General features: G+C 37.6%; 1 protein-coding gene across 3 annotated transcripts in view; it reads right to left on the reverse strand.

Moving 5' to 3' along the window:
- Positions 1–20,291, reverse strand: part of TTK (TTK protein kinase) — a 68,141-nt gene that overhangs the window by 33,142 nt on the left and 14,708 nt on the right. The window contains exons 1-3 of one of the 3 annotated variants that reach the window (XM_088795595.1): positions 2,041–2,162; positions 1,671–1,781; positions 743–883 (exon numbers count right to left, since the gene is read on the reverse strand). In XM_088795595.1, the coding sequence (XP_088651721.1) occupies positions 743–881 (139 nt within the window). In that variant the 5' untranslated portion in view covers positions 882–883; positions 1,671–1,781; positions 2,041–2,162. Of the gene's footprint in view, positions 1–742; positions 884–1,670; positions 1,782–2,040; positions 2,685–20,291 lie in introns of those variants that run through there. The other 2 variants (XM_019729569.3, XM_074333224.1) reach the window with 2 other exon arrangements.

Here is a 20,291-nt window from a genome sequence, read left to right on the forward strand (position 1 = left end):
TCTCACCTTTTAGCAGAGGACACAGAGAATAAACACGAGTAAATCAGATATAAGGTGATTAGTGCTATGGAGAAAAACAATACGGGAAAGGAAGATAGGGGGCACACTCCCACCCTGGCAAGTTGCTATTGTTAAATAGGTGAGTGAGGGAAGCCCTCACTGAGATGACATTTGAACAAAGACCTTAAGGAGGTAAGAATTGGCAGATATCTGGGAGAGCCGTGTTCACAGCAGAGGGCAAGAGAAAAGACATTAGGGTAGGAGGTGGTCTGGCATAAAGAGGAGGTAGCAGGGAAATCGCTGTGGTTGGAACAGACGGAGCCAGAACAGGAAAAAATGGCCAAGAGACTAATAGGAACACTCTCCAAATAAAAAACGAAATGTTTGACTTTGAATTTATATATAATTTTAAGATTGGTGAGGATTTCTCAGTTTGCTGCAAGAAAGGAATGGAAAAAAATAGCATATCTATTGATGGCAGGCATATTAGCAGAAATAACAGCTGACAATAATGGAAGAGTTAAGAAAACTACCTCTGAGTACACTGTAATAAATGTTTCCTTTTTCAGAAAGCAGAAAATTGTGGGAATATTTCCATACAAAAGTGTGTACAGTACTCTAATTGGTAAGCATCAATTACTGAGAAAATGTATCATGCAAACACCCAGTGGTTAACATTTCATTATTTTACCTTAGAGGGCACTCAAAAAAACAAACAAAAAAAAAAAACCAAAGAACTCACCTGTGGTATCAGCAGAGACTTTATTCAAGCTTAGCTCATCAGTAAGGTCTTCATTTTTAAATTTATTTTTAAAATCTCTCACTTTGTTGATTATGGAATCAATTGTCAATTCTCTGCCACCCAAATCCTCGGCCTCCATTTCTAAGAAAAAAAATAACTGAACTGGTCATAATTCTTATTTTTACTAGCATTACAGAAAAAAAACTTGCAACTAGCCTTTTAGAATCCAGAAAACTAAAGCATTAGTTATATGAACACATCTTAATGCAAATATTAGTAAGGTAGTATTTGTGAAGCTATGTGCACAAAAACAACTGCACATATTTGAAAATTGTCCATCAAACTTTCCAATAGGCTAAGTATGTTTTCTTCCCAATAGAACTTCCATGAAGCCATTGTATGACACAGAAATTGCTGTCCCCCTTTAAAGCTTTCCATTTTTCTTCTACACACTGAACACCTCCCTTTCACTCTTTTTCATTTATTTTCTCTGGGTCATCTGCAAATTCTGCCATTTAAAAAAAAATGTGATGGAATGTTTGTTTGGATTCTGTTAGTGACATTTAGACATAAAGAATCCTTTTGGCAATGTGAATAACCATTCCTTTATTCACCTGCTTTATGTGAGTAAACCTGCACAATGCAAAGACTTTCAAAGCAGAATATATACACCACCACAGCCCTTGATTGATAAGCGGGATCTCAGCAGGCTTGTTCTTGCGCATATCTGGCAGAATTAATGATTTGCTAACTTGATCACTCTAATACCAAGACTACTGTAGTCATATAATACCAAGCACTTGCTCATCTGCATCGTGGTAATGTTTGGTCAACAAAGAGTCTGCAGTCTTCCTGTCAATCTCATTTTTGTAATTCTCAAATATCAACCCAGTAACCCAGTGTCGCTGGTATCAATGCCGCCACTGACCTTGACTTTAACAATGAAAAGGGGCGATAAAATGGGCATCTAGATATCACCTCTTCAAGTCATGTTCGAAAGGTAACTGTCAGAACACAGCCACCATCTCCTTTCTCTGTTCTAAAACAGCAGACAACAGAAGAAGTGTCTTTAGGGAAACGATCTCCTGTCCCCAAACTCTCCCCAGGTGCCCCCCAGACCCTCTTCCCAGCGAGGTCTACACCCACCTCTTGCTTCCCGGATCCTCAACAAAATCTCGGGCTACACCCGGTGGGTTGGCGGAGGCGGCGAGAGCTCCCCTCCCCCAGCAGCTCGTGTAGCCGCGCCCTACGTCGCCTACCCGGCTCTGAGCCGCCCCCGCCTCGCCCCCACCACTTACCGTCCCGCGAGCTGCCGCCGTTCCCGGTGCACTTGCGAGGCTGAACTCACCGCCAGAAAGCCGAGTTGAGAAGGAAAAATGGAATCCGAACCCTTCTCCACAAACACGTTTGAATTTCCCCGCCGCTACTGTCGCGGCCTCCTATTGGTCGGTGCTGGCCAAGTGGAAGCGTCTGCTGTGATTGGTTGGTGTGCGTCGGCCCCGCCCCTCCCTCTGCGACTAGCGAGTCCCGCCCAGGAAGGGTCGTCTCGCGATTTGCCCCTGCGCAACGCTTCTGTCCGGGTTAGCTGGCTCTCAGCTGGCACTCGACCGGCGCCAGGAGCCGCCTTTCCTGCACTTTCCAGTTTAACCAGACCAAGTCTTTTTCGGGGAGGGAGCCATTCCTGGGCAGAGTCACCCGTTGAGAGGAGAACAGGGGCGGAAACGCTGCTCTCAGCATCTGGACCTAAAAGGTGCCCTGTGAGCTGGTCCTTCACGCCGACCACCACCCCACTCCTGCGTCTTCCACGCTCCTCACTGCCGAGCGTAGGGAGGATGTGGCAAGAAATGCTGGTTCACAGAGCTACCTTCAGCCCTGCCACCAGCTCAAAAATCTCAGTGCTTTGTCTTGAGCTCCCATTTGTGCCCTTATTCTACCCTTAAGTGATTCCATGGTCCTTGCTTCGTCAGGATTCTGCGCAGAACTCCGATGCTCATCACGATTGACGCGTCTGAACTCGGCTTGTCAGCGCCCCTCCCTCCGAGCTAGTCCCAAGTAAGGGCTCAAGTGTCCTCTGTGAAAGGTCACTTCTCGAGTAAACTACACGGGTGCGGGGCTCTGATAAGTGGCTTTGTGATCCAGGACAACAAGATGTCTGTTTTACCAGCATCCTGACATGCTCTATGGTAGGACACGTTTTCTTTTGTGTATGTGTAGGAAATTAACTGCAGCTGCCACTTATTTAATACAAAGCTGTTCTCAGAGCCCTCGCGTTCCCAGCTTTATCTAGCATGAAAGCCCTTTGTCACTTAGTGCACCTGTCCGTACCTGCTGGCTATGTATTTTTGCTTCAGTAGAGCAAAATGATTTGCTACACGGTATCATGGTTGGCTAATCACCACCTTTGCACAGTTGCATCTAAAACGGCCTTTAGTCGGAAGGAATTTACCATCTCACCAATTTTTGTTGATCTCTTAGGGGCCTGATCTCAAAACTCATTTTTCTGAAAATATTGCTGCTGGTAACCTCACCCTAACACTTGTTTTTGTACATTCACCCTTTTGGTGATCTCTTTCAGTCATACATATTTAAGTACCATCTATATGTTAATGACTCCCAAATTTATGTCTCCAGCTGAGTTTTTTCTCCTGAACTCCAGACTCATATACCTATTACCTACTTAACATCTCCACTTAAACGTCTCAAATGCATCTTAAACTCAAAATGTCCAAAACTTGAGTGCCTGATTTTTTCCCCTTCCTCTCAAACCTGCTTCTTACAAAATCTCTGCAAAGGAAACTTTCATTGTTCTATTTTTAAGCCAAAAACCTTGGTGTCATTACTGACTCCACATCTAATCATAAATAGTGTCAGATCTAATGAGCTATTCCTGGAATTCTGGCACCTCCACTGCTACCACCCTAGTCTCTGGCACCTTCATCATTCACCTGGATTACTGCCGTAGCTTCCTGGCTGGTCTCCTCTGCTTCTGACCTTGCCTCACCTCAATTTATACTCCAGTATAGCAGAGTAATCTTAAATCAGATCGTGTCACTTCTTTGCTCAAAACCCGTCAGAGCTCCTGGTCTCAGGATAAAAACCCAAAGTCTTTACAATGGTCTAGAGCTGCAATGTTCAATATGGTAGCCATTAGTCATGTATAGCTATTGAACACTAGAAGTATGGCTAGTGCAACCAAGGAACTGAATTTTTAAATTAATTAAGCTTAAAGTTAATTTAAAATTAAAAATGAATACTAAGTACAATTATTGGAAGACGTTTAAGTATATTTGGAACAATCCAGGTATGTGAATCTACTTTTTCAAATGTAAATTTTGTAAATGCAGATTAAGTACTTCCTATGAAAATGTCTGAGTTTGATATATACTGTAATATAAATATATACCACACTGGATTTTGAAGACTTAGTATGAAAAAATAATGTAAAATAATGTTATTGGTAATTTTAAAAATATTGATTACAGTTTGAAATTATATTTGTGATATATTGTGTTAAACAAAATATATTATTAAAATTAATATCTCCTGTCACAGACCAGAGGAGACTAAGGAGACATGACAACTAAATACAATGTGGTATTGAATCCTGGAACAGAAAGAATACATTAATGGAAAAACTGATGAAATCCAAATAATAAATAGCTGAGGTTTAGTTAACAGTAATGTACCAGTGTTGGTTTCTTAATTTGAACAAATGTACAACAGTAATGTAAGATCTGAACAGTAGGGAAACTGAGTGAAGGATATACGCCAACTGTACTATCTTTGAAACTTTTCTGTAAATAAAAAATTACTCCAAAATAAAAAAATAGATTCAAATTTAATTGTACCTGTTGCTTTTTACTTTTCTAATTTGGGTATTGAAAAATTACATATGTGGCTTCCACTGTATGTCCACAGGACCGCAATGGTCTATGAAATCCTGTAGTTTTATCTATCTGACCTGTTTATTGTATTTATTTATTTGACTCTCTTCTGCCTACTCTATTAAAATGTAAACTCCATAAGTGCAGGAATTTATGTCTACTATGTTCATTAAAATACCTTAGTGTTTAGAATGGTGTCTGCTACATTGTAGGCATTCAATCAATGTTAGCCAAATACTAACCTTTATGACTATTAGAGTATTTCAGAATCCTATTTCCAAGAAATATATAAAACATATTTGTGTACTTCTTGAGGAGGAAACTTTAACCATTTATACTTCTTGTAAATGCTCAAGAAATTGTTGTACTGTGTCTTACACACACTCAGCAACTATTTATCGACAGAGAATATAATTACAAGCTGTTTAGAAACAGTAGGTACAATTTTGGGGTAAGTATTATGTTGATTGTATACATGTGAGACATGTAACAATATACCATATTGGGATGAATAGTTTCACTGTAGTATTTAGTTCTCTACTTGTAGGGTGGCCATAGCTCTCCTACTTGATGCAGAATCAATGCCTATGATTCGTCTATCCAAATAGATTTTGATCCTTAGCTGTTGCTCATGGAGTCCATTTCAATAATAGACCAATGAGGAGCCACCAACAAAGAGAATAAGGAAGTGAAGTTGTTCTACTCAAGATACTATTACTACAATTACTCATTTGGTTTAAAACCAGCTTCATCTGACAGTGAATAAACGTTTATTTTCAGAGGCAAGCCTTCCATAAAACAATACAATTCACCAAAGGATTTTGATATTATGTTGAGATGGGAAAGTTTCACTTTTTTTTTTTTTGTTACATAAATAAAGCTTGGACCATGTAACTTTGACTTGATCATCATGTCACGTTTTTTTGCTAATCTGATGATTTTCTGTCAACACAGTTGCCTTTATAATTCAGTTATTGAAGTCATTGTTATGAGTTCACTAAGTCCAAAACTTTAGTTTCAGAAACTTTTCCCCATACTTGGATTTACTTTGTGCACGTGCAGAGGTTAAATTTCTAATTAATAATAAATGTAGTTCTCACAGCATGTAATAAGTTATGCACTGCTTTCTGGTGATTTATTCAGGGATAATATGTTATTCATGTACCTAATTTTGGTGCATATAGGAATGGTGTGAACTTATAAGAATGGTGAGAGCCTTAATGAATAATGTCAGGAAAGCTACATAGCACAGAATGGACCAAGCCTTACCCAAAAGAAAAAAAAAATGCCAAGGACAGACAACAAAGCACTTCATAGATTATGAAGAAATAACAAGAAAACAAGAAAAGCAGCAGAGATAGTTTGGGACCACTACTTGGACATCAGATATTGTTTAGTTATTCAGACAACAGATTATATTAACAAATGACAAAAGAAAAGTAGAATTCCTATTTTTTTTTTCTCCACCATGGAGAATAGTATTCAAACTGTCAATCTTAAAATGAATATGTTGAAACTCTTGTCATGTGAGACTATATAGGAAAGGCATTTAAATTTCAAATTATCTGACACGAATTTTTTTTTTTATTTTAGCCATGTTTTAATCTCTGCTATCAGAAGGAAACTCATGTAGCTGTGTAATATACTTGAAAAACTAAACTGAATATTGAAAAAATTGACTTTATAATCCCAGAAACATTGTTGGCAGTCTCTGAAAAGTCATGATAAACAGGAACAGGGATAGAAAATCAGAAATGGAGAAATGTTTCTTTTAGAAAATGTAGCACTTGGAAGCTCTAGGTCTTTATAATGTGAACTTTTAGCCCAATTCTGGAGTAGCTTATAGAATTGATTGGAAGCAGAGATCTCTATATACCAGCATGATTCATTAAGAAAAACCCATATAGAATATACTAAATTCTCATTTTGATTTTTTTCTAAAATTAGGGAAGGCCAGAAATATAGAATATCTTAACTCTGTCAAAGAAAGTGATAAAGACTCACTTATTGTTTTTCTGAAAAAGAGAGGAGTATGTAAGCTCTGCGCTGTTAATGTGGGATGATTCTGCAGCTCTATAGACCATAATTCTCAAAGAACATTGCTTAGGAGTTTGAGGAGAACCTGAGGTTGACCCCTAGTGGAAGGCCTCAGAACTCTGTTCTTGGTCTTGTTTTAAACTACGTATTTTATCTATGTGACAAACATATACAAATAATGATTATTAATTTTGCACATACTAATTAAAGCAAGACAAATATGTTAGAAGAGAATAAAGACAAAGTTAACAACATGGAATGTATAGGGATAAATGTGACACCACACATTACGGTTTACAAAAAAAAATTCTCAAATATATAATTAGAGTCCAGCTGACTGGAGAAATATGGTCCAGATTTATATTCTGGAAACAACAACAAAAGCTGTACAAAATAAATAAAACAAGCATTTTCAAGCCTTAGACATCCGGCATTACAGGGCAGTAATCCCTGAAAGCAGAGAAACAAACAAATGGACCCTGAGATTGTCCCTAGATTATTTCCTGGAGAAAATTTCCAAGTTGCAGTGTGGGAAGGGGGAACCCAAACATTGCCTGGCATTCTCCCTAAGTTAAGGAGATAGAGCTTGGAGTCTGGGATGGCCAAGACAGGAAAGTTCACTGGGCAGAGTACCAGCACCACAGAGAGAACTCTGGGGATCTACATAGAAGCCCCTTGAGGTTCCAGCTGAATACTGATGAGTACATGTGTTTGAGGAAACTACTCCAAGGCCAGAGGAAAATAATAGCTGAAAGAATCAGAGGGAATCATCCATAGAGCCCATAAAGGGCAAGGAAGAGTTCATGTTCCTCAATAGAGCATCAGGCAAAGGACACATGATATTACCTCAGTACTGGGGCAAAATTAGCCCTAGACTAAAAGCTGTACTAGTCTAGCCTTAAAAAGATCACATAATTTAACTGCATCCCAGGAAAAAGCTCAAGAATGTTGACAGAAATACAAGAAAACTCAACCAGGTCAAATTCACAATGTCTGGCATTGAATTGAAAGCATTAGCAGGTATTCTAAGCTGTAAAATGTAACTACAAAAAAGGACACAAAAACAGTGATTATTTCTGTATTCCATATGTTCCAGAAGTGAGAGGAAAATGCGAACATGCCAAGGAGAGATATAGAATATATGAGAAGACCCAAAACAGACATCTAGAGATAAAAAATACAATGTCTGCAATAAAAAAATACATTGGATAAGATTAACAGTAGATTAGACATTGGAGGACAAAAGATCAACAAACTTAAAAACATAACGATAAAAACTATGCAAAATGAAACACAAAGTAAAAAGATACACAAAAAGTAAACAAAACATCTATAAGCTTTAGGACAACTTAAAGTGGACTAACATAGACATAATTGGAGTTTTCAAAGGAAAGGAGGGAAAATTGAAGAATATATTTGAAGAATCAAACGGCCAAAATTTGTCTATATATGACAAAAACTATAAATCAACAGATTGAAGAAATAACAATAAATCCCAACACAAGAAATTTTATAAAAAATACACCCAGCTGCATAATCAAATTGCTCAAAACTATGATAAGAGAAATATCTTGAAAAGCACCCAGAGAAAAAAAAGACACATTACATAAAAAGGAACCATCACAAGGATGACAGCAGAAACAATATCAGCCTGGAGACAGTGGAGCAATATCTGTAAAAGACTGGAAAAAAAATTATCAACCTAGAATTATATACGCTGTAAAAGTATCTTTCATTATGACAGAAAAATAAGGATGGTTTCAGACACAAAAAAGCCGAAAGAATTCATTACCAGTAACCTTACACTATAAGAAATATTACAGGAAGTCCTTCGGGGAGAAATATTCTGAATCTACATAAAAGAGTAAAGAACACTGAAAATGGTAAATATGTGAGTACATAATAAAGACATTTTTCTTATTTAAAAGATCTCTTTAAAATATTAAATGACTAAAGTATAAACAATGACAGTGTATTGTCAGATTTATAACATATACAGAAGTAAAACATATGACAATAATAGCACTAAGACCAGGAGGTGGGAATTGGAAGTATATCGTTTAAGGTTTTTCTACTATGTGTAAAGTGGTATGTTACTTGTGATAAGTTAAAAACTCATTCTATAAACCCCTACTGTCCATTATTGTACTGTGTTTCCCTGATAATAAGACCAGGTCTTATATTAATTTTGCTCCAAAAGATGCAGTAGGGTTTATGTTCAGGGGATGTCATCCTGAAAAATCATGCTAGGGCTTATTTTCCGGTTAGGTCTCATATTCGGGGAAACACGGTAGCCACTAGCCATAAATAGATCTCGAGCACTTGAAATGTTACTAGTCCAAAATGAGATATGCTGTATGTGTAAAATACACATCAGATTTCAAAGACATCGTGTGAAAAATAATATAAAATTTATCATTAATATTTTAATACTACTACAGGTTAAAATAATAGTAATTTAGGTATATTAGATTAAATAAAAATTGTATCAAAATTAATTGTACTGTCTCCTTTTAATGTCTTTTTAATGTAGCTAGTAGAAAAATTGTAAATCACATACGTGGCTCACATTTTATATCTATTGGATAGTGTTGCTAGCAACTGTAAAGCAACCACTAAAAAGCAACAACAAAACAAAAACAAAAAAGCAAATAAATAAAAAGTTATAGCTAATCGTTGAACAAAAGGGGAAAATTAAATTATTCAATTAATCAAAATGAAGCAAAAAATCATGAACAAGATAAAAAGAACAGATGAAGAAAATAGAAAATTATAGATTGAAATCCAACTGTATCAATAATCACATTAATTGTACATGATCAAAACATCCCCTGAAAAGGATAGAAATTTTCACATTGAATAAAAAGCAAGTCCCAACTATCTGCTGCCTACAACACACCCACTTTAAATATGAAGACACAAATAGGATGAAAGTAAAAGAATGGAAAAAGATATACCATGTTTACATTACTAAATAAGAACCAACAATACCTAACTTGGCAGAGGCCTGTGAAAACAGATTTAAGAGTTTTTGATCATCCACGTAAATGATCTTTGATCTCTGATCTAGAATGTTTTTTGAATATGTCCTCAGATAAGGATCCAGAATGGACACTTGGCAGAAGTAAGTGCATCTGCTGGAAATTTAGATCAAATGCTTTAAAACTGTTCCAGAGTCACAGACAGCTGTGAAAATAGGCACCTGTTTCTCTCTAATGATCAAGAGTAGTTTTTGACACATTTCAAAGCAATGGATTGAATACAAAATCTATTAAAGCAGGCTTAGACGGTTCAGAGTCGCTAACAACTAAAATGTCTGTGCCAAAACTTCACAATAGAGAAACGGGATTTAATTGGAATAATTTGCCACATTATTGGAATAAGTACTCTGATTACCAGCACCACCATTATTCACCATGACCTCAGGTCATAGATCTGGAGAGGAGAAGAGAAAGTAAAACAAGAAAGAGAAAAGGAAAATAAACATATAAAATGGCCTCCTATTATGTACTCTGTCAAGGAAAGAGCTAAGATGATAGCCCTTCTTGGTATTGTAAAGTGATCAAAACTTCAAATGAACCAAAGGAACATGGAAAAAAGAGCTGTCTTCAGGGTACAGATGTGTATTAGCTCGGGTTTCCATGCAAAATACTACAGACTGGGTGGCTTAAATAACAAACATTTATTTTCTCCCAGTTCTAGAGGCTGGAAGTTCAAGATCAGCATGCCAACAGAGTTTGGTATCTGGTGAGAGGAATAAACCCTTGCCTCCCAGGTGTGTGGTTAGAGTGGCCATGATGATCACTGAATGGGTCATTCTTCCCTTTTCAGCTGAATAGCTCTGTTTTCTTGTCCTGTAGAATCCTGGAATTTTGACAGCCTTCCTTCATTCTGTCCTGTTTTCTCTTTTCTCTGTCTTAGCTGACAGTGTGGCTGCTAGTATTATCTGATTCTTAGTCCTAGCCACAACTGAGATGGCTGATTACATCTGTGGGGAACCTCTATTTGAAGTAACTGTCCATTCACAGGCTTGGTGATCTCTTCAGAACAAGCTTTCTCTCCACATTTTTAAATATTTGTTGCATCAGCATCCCACTGCACAGTACTAAAATCTGCATTAATCTGGTAGGGCTGCCATAGCAAAACACCATGGACAGTTGGCTTAAACAACAGAAACTTATTTTCCCATACTTCTGGGGCCTGGAAGCCTAAGATCAAGGTGCCAGAAGGGTTGGTTTCTATCCAGCTTGCAGATGGCACTTTCTCAGTGTGTCCTGAAATGGCCTTCCCTTTGTGTGCAGGTGGGGAAAGTAAGAGAGAGATATGTGGTATCTTCTCCTCTTATAAGCACAAATGACATTGCGGGTTAAGATTTCAACATATGAATTTTAGGGGAGCACAAACATTCCATCCATAACAACTATATATATATATGTGTGTGTGTGTGTGTGTGTGTGTGTGTGTGTGTACATATATAATATATAGTGACTAATATATAATGACTAATATAGTTATATATTAGTATATATAGTGACTAATATAGTTATAACAATATATAAAACTATGTAAACACATACACTCATTTAATGGTGGGTGAATAAATGAAAGCAAAAAAATCAAATGAGTAGTCTCACTGGGAAGAACTAAATATTTTGAAAATGTTTGAGGATATTTTGAAGATGGAATGGTATTCCTTATTTTAGCCTGTGTGTGATTCACTCTTCTCTACCAGCTAATGCAGCCTTCCATTTCTTTGAAAATTTTACATTCCTCTACTATTTCTGAGAGTCCCTTTAGTTTTGCACATGTGTTCATGTATAAGAACATGCAACTACTACATAGCATTGTAATTGTCTTCCTTACTCTGCCTAAACTCCTCTCAGGATCCTATCAGGTCTGCAGTTTATCTCTGCCATTCCCCCCATTTTATTACTGTGACTGAAACACTGTTAAATCATGGGTTGGATGTGTGTGTTTGCTAAATTCCTCATCACAGGGCTGCTCTAATGTGAAAGGTAGGCCAATAGAAGTTTGACCTCCATGAACCTCCTGGGAGAGGCAGTTGCTAGATAGCTGGTCTTGGTATGGAAAGCCTCCAGCAGAGAGGAGGAAACCAAAGCCACCTCAGTGTCTTAGAAAGTGTCCTATCTTATGTCCCCCGGAGTAGACAGGACTTGAGATATTTGAGTCAAAGTGGAAACATCATACTTTAGTGTGAAGAGTGAGCTTTGTGGTAGGTCACTGAGTCACGCCACTTAACATTTTTTTAAGGACCAGCTCTAAAAAATTTAAGTTTCTTGAGCATTGGGGGAGAGTGCTCTTAGAAAATAGAAGTATAATTTCTCAGATCATGACAGTCACCTGCTTACAACATTCATAGCCTTCCTAGTAACTTAGATGGGAAACAATGCTCATTACCAGAGTCTCTAATGCGTGCATGGTTTGGCCCTTTCTAATTCTCCAAGCCCTTCTCGTTACACTCTTTCTCCTCTCTCTCGCACTAAGCTCTAGCTCACTGGTCTCCTCTCAGTTCCTTGGACACACTGAAATTTTTCCTACCTAAGAGCCCCACCTTTTACTGTTGCTCATGTGCAATCTTCAGTGTTTGGCTCTTTTCCATCTTTTAGGGCCCCATTCAAATATCACCTCTTCACTGAGGCCTGTCGGTTGTTCTTCATCACGTCATCAGGCGTATTCCCTTCACAGTACTTATCACTATCCGTAGTTATCCTGTTCATTTATTTATCAATGTGTTTATTACCTATTTCCTCCTATCAAGTAAGCACTTTTTTATTAAATTTCTTCCTTGCATACTTGTCCATCATTATGCTAAAAACATTGAGTGGTATCTAGCATATTGCAGGTAGTTAATAAAAATTGTTGAATAAACAAATGAATGAATTTGTTTGTTTTGATCACCAGGCTATGAGGTCTACAAGAACTAGATCAAAATATATTTTGCTCACTGCTATATCCCCCCACACAGAGGATGTACATAATGGTTACGTGCTGAATAAAAAATGCTAGAAAAGTAATAAGTCAAGGGGCACCACTAAAAACCTGAGGCTAAACCACTTTGACCAGATAGTATAGTTGTCCCTGCCTTATCCATGGGAGACAGATTTCAAGACCCCAGTGGATGCCTGAAACCATGGATAGTATCTATACAATGTTTTTCCCCTAGATATACAATGTTTTTCCTATACATACATATCTATGATAAAGTTTAATTTGTAAATTAGGCACAGTAAGAGATTAACAACAGCTAATAATATAATACAATTATAACAATGTCCTGTAATAAAAGTTATGTGAACGTTAGTTATCTCTCTCAAAATACCTTATTGTACTGTACTCATCCTTCTTCTTCATGTAATGATTTGGGATGATAAAATGCCTACATGATGAGACAAAGTGAGGTGATGACGTAGGCATTGTGACATAATGTTTGGCTACTATTATTGACGTGATGATACAGAAGAAGAAGGATCATTTGCTTGGGGTGAGCCTGGATCATCAAGCCAAGACAATGTCAGTGGTTGAATGTCAGGAGTAGATGGTGTCAATGGTTGAACTTATCAATGGTCAATAATTGGGGAAATTTAATATTTTCAGACCTTGGTTGACTGCGGGTAACTGAAACCACGGAACGTGAAACAGCAGATAAGGGGCGGGGGAGGGGGCTACTGTAGTTAACTATAGCAGCATCTTCCATCTGTGGGTACATGAGTCTACATCTCATTCTGAAGACACCATGAAAATGCCAGTGGTAGGCAGGTTTTCCCAGGACCTCGCCATCAGGGTCATCTGAAGACTTCTAAAATTTCAGGACTTATATCCCCTATCTGCAGAATGCTGGTCCTCAGCCTCGGAGTTGTTCCCTTTGACATTTCTTGAAAGTTGCAGGGGGTTTCTTACTTGTAATCAGAAACAAATCTAACCTTACTGAACACCACATATCTCTTCCAAGGATCACCACTGCTCTCTCAGATCCTGTTCCTCCAAGCATGTCGTTTTTCCACAAACCCTGTTGCTACTCCACTGAGCACAAAGGATTTTACAACACAGCATGTGGCTCTTAAAATTTCACAGTAATTAACTTGGTGTTGTGTAGCAAATTGGGTCTACCTCTCTTTCTTTGATAACTTTCAATCTGAGAAGTCAAAAACATGCAGTATGTGCACGAGGTCTGACAATTAAGTTCGCGAACTCATCCTAGAACTAGTGCGACATACATCATTGCTGAATATCACTATGGTCACCTTCGAAGTACTCCCCTTGGGAAGCTATGCACCGACGCCAGTGCCTAGTCTACCCTTCAAAGCAATTTTGGAACTCTTTTTCTGGGATGGCCATCAGAGCTGTAGTCATATTACCCTTGATGTTCTGAAGGTCATCAAAATGTCTTCCTTTCAATATTTCCTTTATCTTTGGGTAAAGAAAGAAGTCATTAGGGGCCAGATCAGGTGAGTAGGGAGGGTGTAACAATACAGTTATTTGTTTATTGACTGAAAACTCCTTCACAGACAGTGCTGTGTCAGCTGGTGCATTGTTGTGATGCAAGAGCTATTTTGGGACCATTTTTTCACACACCTTTCTCATGCCAAGATTTTCAGTTAAGATTTTCCTGTTTCTCTATTGATGTTTACTTGGTCTGCTATGCTTCTCACAGTCAGCCAATGATTTTGACGCACAATTCGACAAATTTTTGCAATGTTTTCATCCGCTCATTACTGGCCGCCCTGACCTCTCTTCATCAGTGACACATTCTCTCCCCTCAGGAAAACATTTAATCCACTTGTACACTGACGTTTTCTTCGTGGCATTATCCCCATAAACTTGGACTAAAATGTCCCTGATTTCACTTCCACTCTTGTCAAGTTTAACAGGAAATTTACTGTTTGTTCATTGCTCTAATTCAAGCTCAGACATTCTCACGATGGCACACAAAACATGCAACAGGAATAATGAACGCCACTCAGCAAGACACCGCCACACGTCGACAGGAACACTGCTGTGAGACACTGATATACCAAGGTTATGAAACCTTACCAAGCTGTTTGTACAGTGCTGCCAATGTAAGTGCACAGTGGCAAGTTTGCGAACTTAATTGGTAGATTTCATGTGTATCTTAATGTTTTATGGAGTGCAGTCAATGCTCTTTTAGTTTTTGTGTATTGCCCACATTTAACTTAGAACTCAGACATGAATGTACGAGACTGGGCTGGGAACAAAGCTACATTCAGAATCTCTTTTCCCTTCTGATAACTAAGGGTTTGTTACCGGGGAGCTGATTGCACCTCCGTCCTTCCACCCTTAGAGTGAGTTCTCTCCAAGAAGACTCTATAGTCCCATTTCAGTTTAACTTCTGTCAGAGTATCTCATAATTTACCCCAAGTACCTAGAAGCTCCAGCAGGAGACAAAAGTCAAACTTTTTCCCAAAAGTTTCTTCAGGCCCCGGGAAAACACTCTGGCTTCACAAACCCCAGACAAGCTTGTACCAGCCTGAACCTGCAGGAATTGCAGCCCAGGTTCAAACTGAAGCTTTGCTATTCTGATGCACAAGAAAATCTTCAAATGAACTCCGTAGTGACAAACCTTCAAATTACACAAAGCCATCCCACACCTTTGGCAATAAAGGCAGCCAGCCGCAACAGAGTCCATGAGGTGGCAGCAAAAGCAATTTAAGGTCACCAAAGAGAACACAAATGCCAATCACCACACAACATATTCTGCCAAGAGCAAGGAGGAATTTGGGTTTTCAGTAATTCTGCTGAAATTCTGCCATGATACTCCCAAAACTGGGGACAGAGGTTACTTGTTAACATATAGGTATACAGACTGGAAGGATACAAACAGCATTAAAATAGTTGCTATATTTGGATGACGGAATTGTGCTTTTTCTAAATAAAGTTTAGCTTTTATTACTCTATTTTCACAATTAAAACGAAAGGGGGGAAAAGTGAAGGTTTCTGTTCTGAGTATCTGTGAGCCTAACTATTCTAAGATCATCAGCACAGCAACAACCTCTTATTCAAACCAAGAATTAATGATTACTTCTAATTCCTTGTTCAGTTTGTGAATGTATGTGTTAAAAGCCATAACATAGGAAGAACAGAATCTCAGTTCACAAATGCAAAAGTACAAAAATCATCATTTTTGTTTATAAGCTATAAATCACTTGAAATCCAACTCTATGTCCCGTTCTTATAAGCTGGTGGAACATTCAGTAATAATTGGGGCTCCACCTACCCAAAGCTATACCTTGTGTTTTTTGTGTGACTAGGATGTTGGAAGGCCCCTGACTTCAAGCCTTTGCTCACACTGATTACCGCTGAAGTGCCAAGGTATTTCCAGGGGACCTCTTGCTTTTGTCCACGTTCAGGGTCCTGGGATCATTAGTAAGGCTGATAGTATCTGTGCTGAAAGTGCAGCTTTCTCAATGCCCCGGGAGAAATAAGCTCCTCTAGGGGTCTTTCCACCTCCTGCCTCTGAGGTAAGGAAATACCAAGGCCACCTGTTTGGAATGAATAATTCCAAAAGAGCCATCAACATTAATTTGTAGAGAATAGTTATAACAACTAAAAGACAAACAATTAACTTTGTAATACAGAGATGTGATAATAAACAGAGACAATAAGCAGTATTCTGATATTCTAAAATAATTTCTGCAGATTAAATATAAGATGCTGAATGGTTTAGAGTCTCTATCTATCTATCTACCTATCGATCTATCTATTTAATCTTACCTAAAATTATCTTCTAATTGTGTCTCCCTTGAGGGGCCTGAATTAACTTGTTAGCTGAATACATAAAATAGCTCAAGACCTTACTTCAGTTAGTTAAGGAAAAAAATTTAATACATTGTTTTATTCTAATAATTTGGGTCCTGAAATTTTCTTCTTACATTATTACATGTGCATCTTTTAATGATATGTCCTAACACTTTCATATTGTTATATATTTCAAAGCTTCTTAAGGATTTCATTCACTCAGAGCACGCATACGAAACAAGGTGTTCATCTGGGGATAAAGTCACCCACCCACACGCAGAGCGTTGCACAACCACATATACACACAGGTCTGATTAGAGTTCCGCTTGCGCCATGGACGTCCAGGATATTGACTGAGGCACCTGTCAGAGGCTCACTCCCTGCTTTATCTGATAGGACAAGGTTGCACAGGGTGTGTCCAGCAGATGGACTAGTCTTGTCAGAATGGAACCCACAAATGCCTCGGGGGCGAAGAAGGGAGCTACAAGGTCCCTTTCTTCTAAAAGCAGTCAACATGAGAAACACTGAGGCTCCTTTCCCATTGACTCTATAGATGAGTGCAGGGAGGAGAGACAAATAGAACAAAAGCAGACATTGGTAAAATGGCAATGTTTATTTTGACAGCATTGGTATAGGTATCTTATAAATAATAAGTCATCTGATTTTTAAAAATGGAAGGAGAGAGAAAGAGAAATAGGAATTCAAGGGGGGAAATGCAGCACTCAAATTAGTGAGTAAAACCGATTAGGTTAAAAAAGTTTCTTTGGAATGGTACTTTAATAAAGTTTCAATACTAAATAATCAGTGATTTAGACTTCTGAATTGTAGTCACTTGGGAAAGAAATATATCAAATAAACCTATATCAACATGTAATGGTAATAGTAATAATAGTAATCAGTCCTAACTTCCTGAAGGAATATCAAGAGTAAAACCAAAAATGATAATGTTTTATTTTTGTAAGTAACTTTATAGTTTTTAAAGTTCTTTCACTTAAATGGTCTCATTTGATCCTCACATCAGGTTATGAGACAGGCAGCACAATTTTTTTCATCATTTCGCAGACAGCAGACTAAAGATTAGAATAAGTGACTTGCCCTAGGTTATATGTCTAGGAAGTAGCAAAACTGGGACTAGAACTCTGGACTTTTCTTCCCAGTCCATTTTTATTTCTGATGGAATGATCATTCATAGCTCTCTAGTTTCTGTCACTGAAAATAGCTATTAATTTCCGGAGTTGAGTAAAGCTTGTCCATGGATAGGTATAATTTGTGATACTTACCCATATTGGATTGATGCATTTTGTGTTTGTTCCTTTTCATGTGCTGTTAAAATAATATATGAATCAATTTAAGAAACAACTCAGTTCACAACTTTCCTTTGGGTTCTCCACGAACCTTAGTCCTCAATCACAGTTTAATTGGCAGATGGCTGAGTGCACCATTAGAAAATGATAACTTGCACCTACTCCACCCTTTGACCCAGTTTCTACCAAAAGTTGGCACTACAGCTATTATATTGCATATATTGCAGAAGCTTTGAGTTTGCTTAAACCTGTCTCAGCAATTTTCAACCAGGCTATTTAACTCACTCTGAAAAGGGCAGAAGTAGGAAGTCATACATGCAAGGACATGGTCAGATTCATTGTCTCCCCATCCATTTCCTAGAACCACCTCTTTCCATACAGGCCCAAGAGTCAACGTGCTGATGGGTTAGGCTGGAGACGCTATTGGGTTACACAGACCTTGAGAGAGGCATATAAATGTTGTCAGCTCTGAAGGATCCCCAGAAGCCATGAAAGCTCCACATGTGACTCTGTTCCACAGAAAATACCCTGCTTCACTTAGAACTTTCTGGTTACCCTGAGACCACTTTATGATCAGAAAAGGTCCACTACTAACATTTGTGAGATCCACGGCAAGAGTATAAATAAAAGTCCACATACCACATGTCTAAATATTTAAAGGTTATAGCACAGGCTAACAAGCTGCAAAATGAAATATTTTCTCTCCTCCTACTGCAACAACAGTATGTCCATAATAACAAAATTGAAGTACGTGCTTAACGCTATGACTCTTTGTTACTGAGAGTTGGCAAAATATAAAAGATATTTGGATTTAATTATTACTCTACATTATAGGCATTTTTGTTGATGGGCCACTGATGTTTGAATGAATAATAACAAAAGTGTATAATTTATTAGTTATTTATAAATTGATTTATTCCATGAATTTTTCTTACTTTCACTAGAGAAAGATCACTTATTGTATTGCTCTAATTAAGACTTTTACATAATTTGTGCTCTACTGACAGTAGAGAGCCAAATAACTAACAATTAATAGTAACTATTCAGAATAAAAAATTTGAAAATATTTTCATCACAAATTAAGATAAATATAAAACTTAAAATTATTTTACATATACTTTTACAAAAGTTATTTCCTTTTAAAATATTCAAAAATGATATATTAAAATTAAGTTAAAATATGAATTCTAATTAATGCATTTGAAAAATGTTAATCCAAATTAGTTAAATAAAGTTGAATTTTTAAATTCATTTTAAAAACATTATTAAATCTTATTAGACGTTTTCAGAAAAATAAAACTTCACAAGTCTAGCATTAAATTGTGCTATATAAAGAATAACTATCATACTTTATATATATTTTGTCTAGATCAGCACTGTCCAATAGAAATATAGTGCAAGCCACATACATAATTTTTAATTCTTTTACATTAAAAATGTTTCTAAATTAAAATATTAAAAAGTAAACATTTTAAAAATTGTTAAGATAGTTTTAATAATATATTTTATTTAGTCTAACATATTAAATATTATTCCAACATGTAATCAATATAACAATACTTAATGAGGTCTTTTACATTCTTTTTTTCATACTAAGTCTTCAAAATTCGGTGTGTAGATACACTTACAGCTCTTCTCAGTTGGAGTAGCTACAATTTCATGTGCCCACTAGCTAAGTGGCTAAGGCCACCATACTGGACAGTGAGTATGCCTTGGTTGCCATGTAAACTATTACAAATGCTACATTAATTGGTGAGGGCCGTCAGAATCACAAGTTGAAATACAAAGAGAAGCAAGAAAGTGGATGCTCCACACTACTGGGAATGATGTTAAGAGGAAGAACTTGGTGTGTTAATTATTTTATCTTCTTCTTACCAAGGACTTCTATCACTCTAATCCTGTGAATCCGTATCCATCTCCAATGTAGGCAGTGGCACAACCCACAAACCTTCACAGGTGCAGGTACCCTTTATTTCAAAGGACATAGGACAAGAGGCTTGAAGAGCCTCTTAGGTTCTCCTTGGGGCCTGAATGGGGTTAGGAATAACAGTGGATCTTTAGGGTTATAGATCATTCTGTGCAGTGCTAAGCACCAGACAATGAGTTAACACAGATCCAATGTGTTTGCTAATAAATTTATTTGTTCATGTGTTTATGAAAACTGGGGATCAGGGGAGTGGCTGCTCTTGCCTGGTATGAGGTAGATACAGGACAGTGCAGCCCTCGAATTAGTCAGGCTTCCCAGGAGCACATCAGAATAGGAAGGCCCTGAAACAGGCCAGCGTTCTCAGGACTGTGCTAGATGACAGACGGCGAATCCAGGATCACATTAGTTTCTCAGAGCGCTGAGAGTTACTGAAGTGTTCGGCATTGAGGATACTCACATACATATTTTCCCCCTATGCTACGCTTCTTGAAGCATTGGCTTCAATATCAAGATTAAACTTGAATAAAAGCAAGAATGGAAGAGAGTGAGACATCTTTTATAGATGCATAAGAAATAATGACTCTAGAATGAAACTGGACTGCTGTCAGCATGTGCCAAAATTA

The sequence above is a fragment of the Rhinolophus sinicus genome, chromosome 2 (assembly GCF_057876585.1).
Source record: "Rhinolophus sinicus isolate RSI-liver-muscle chromosome 2, RSI-T2T, whole genome shotgun sequence".
Classification (NCBI taxonomy): domain Eukaryota; kingdom Metazoa; phylum Chordata; class Mammalia; order Chiroptera; family Rhinolophidae; genus Rhinolophus; species Rhinolophus sinicus.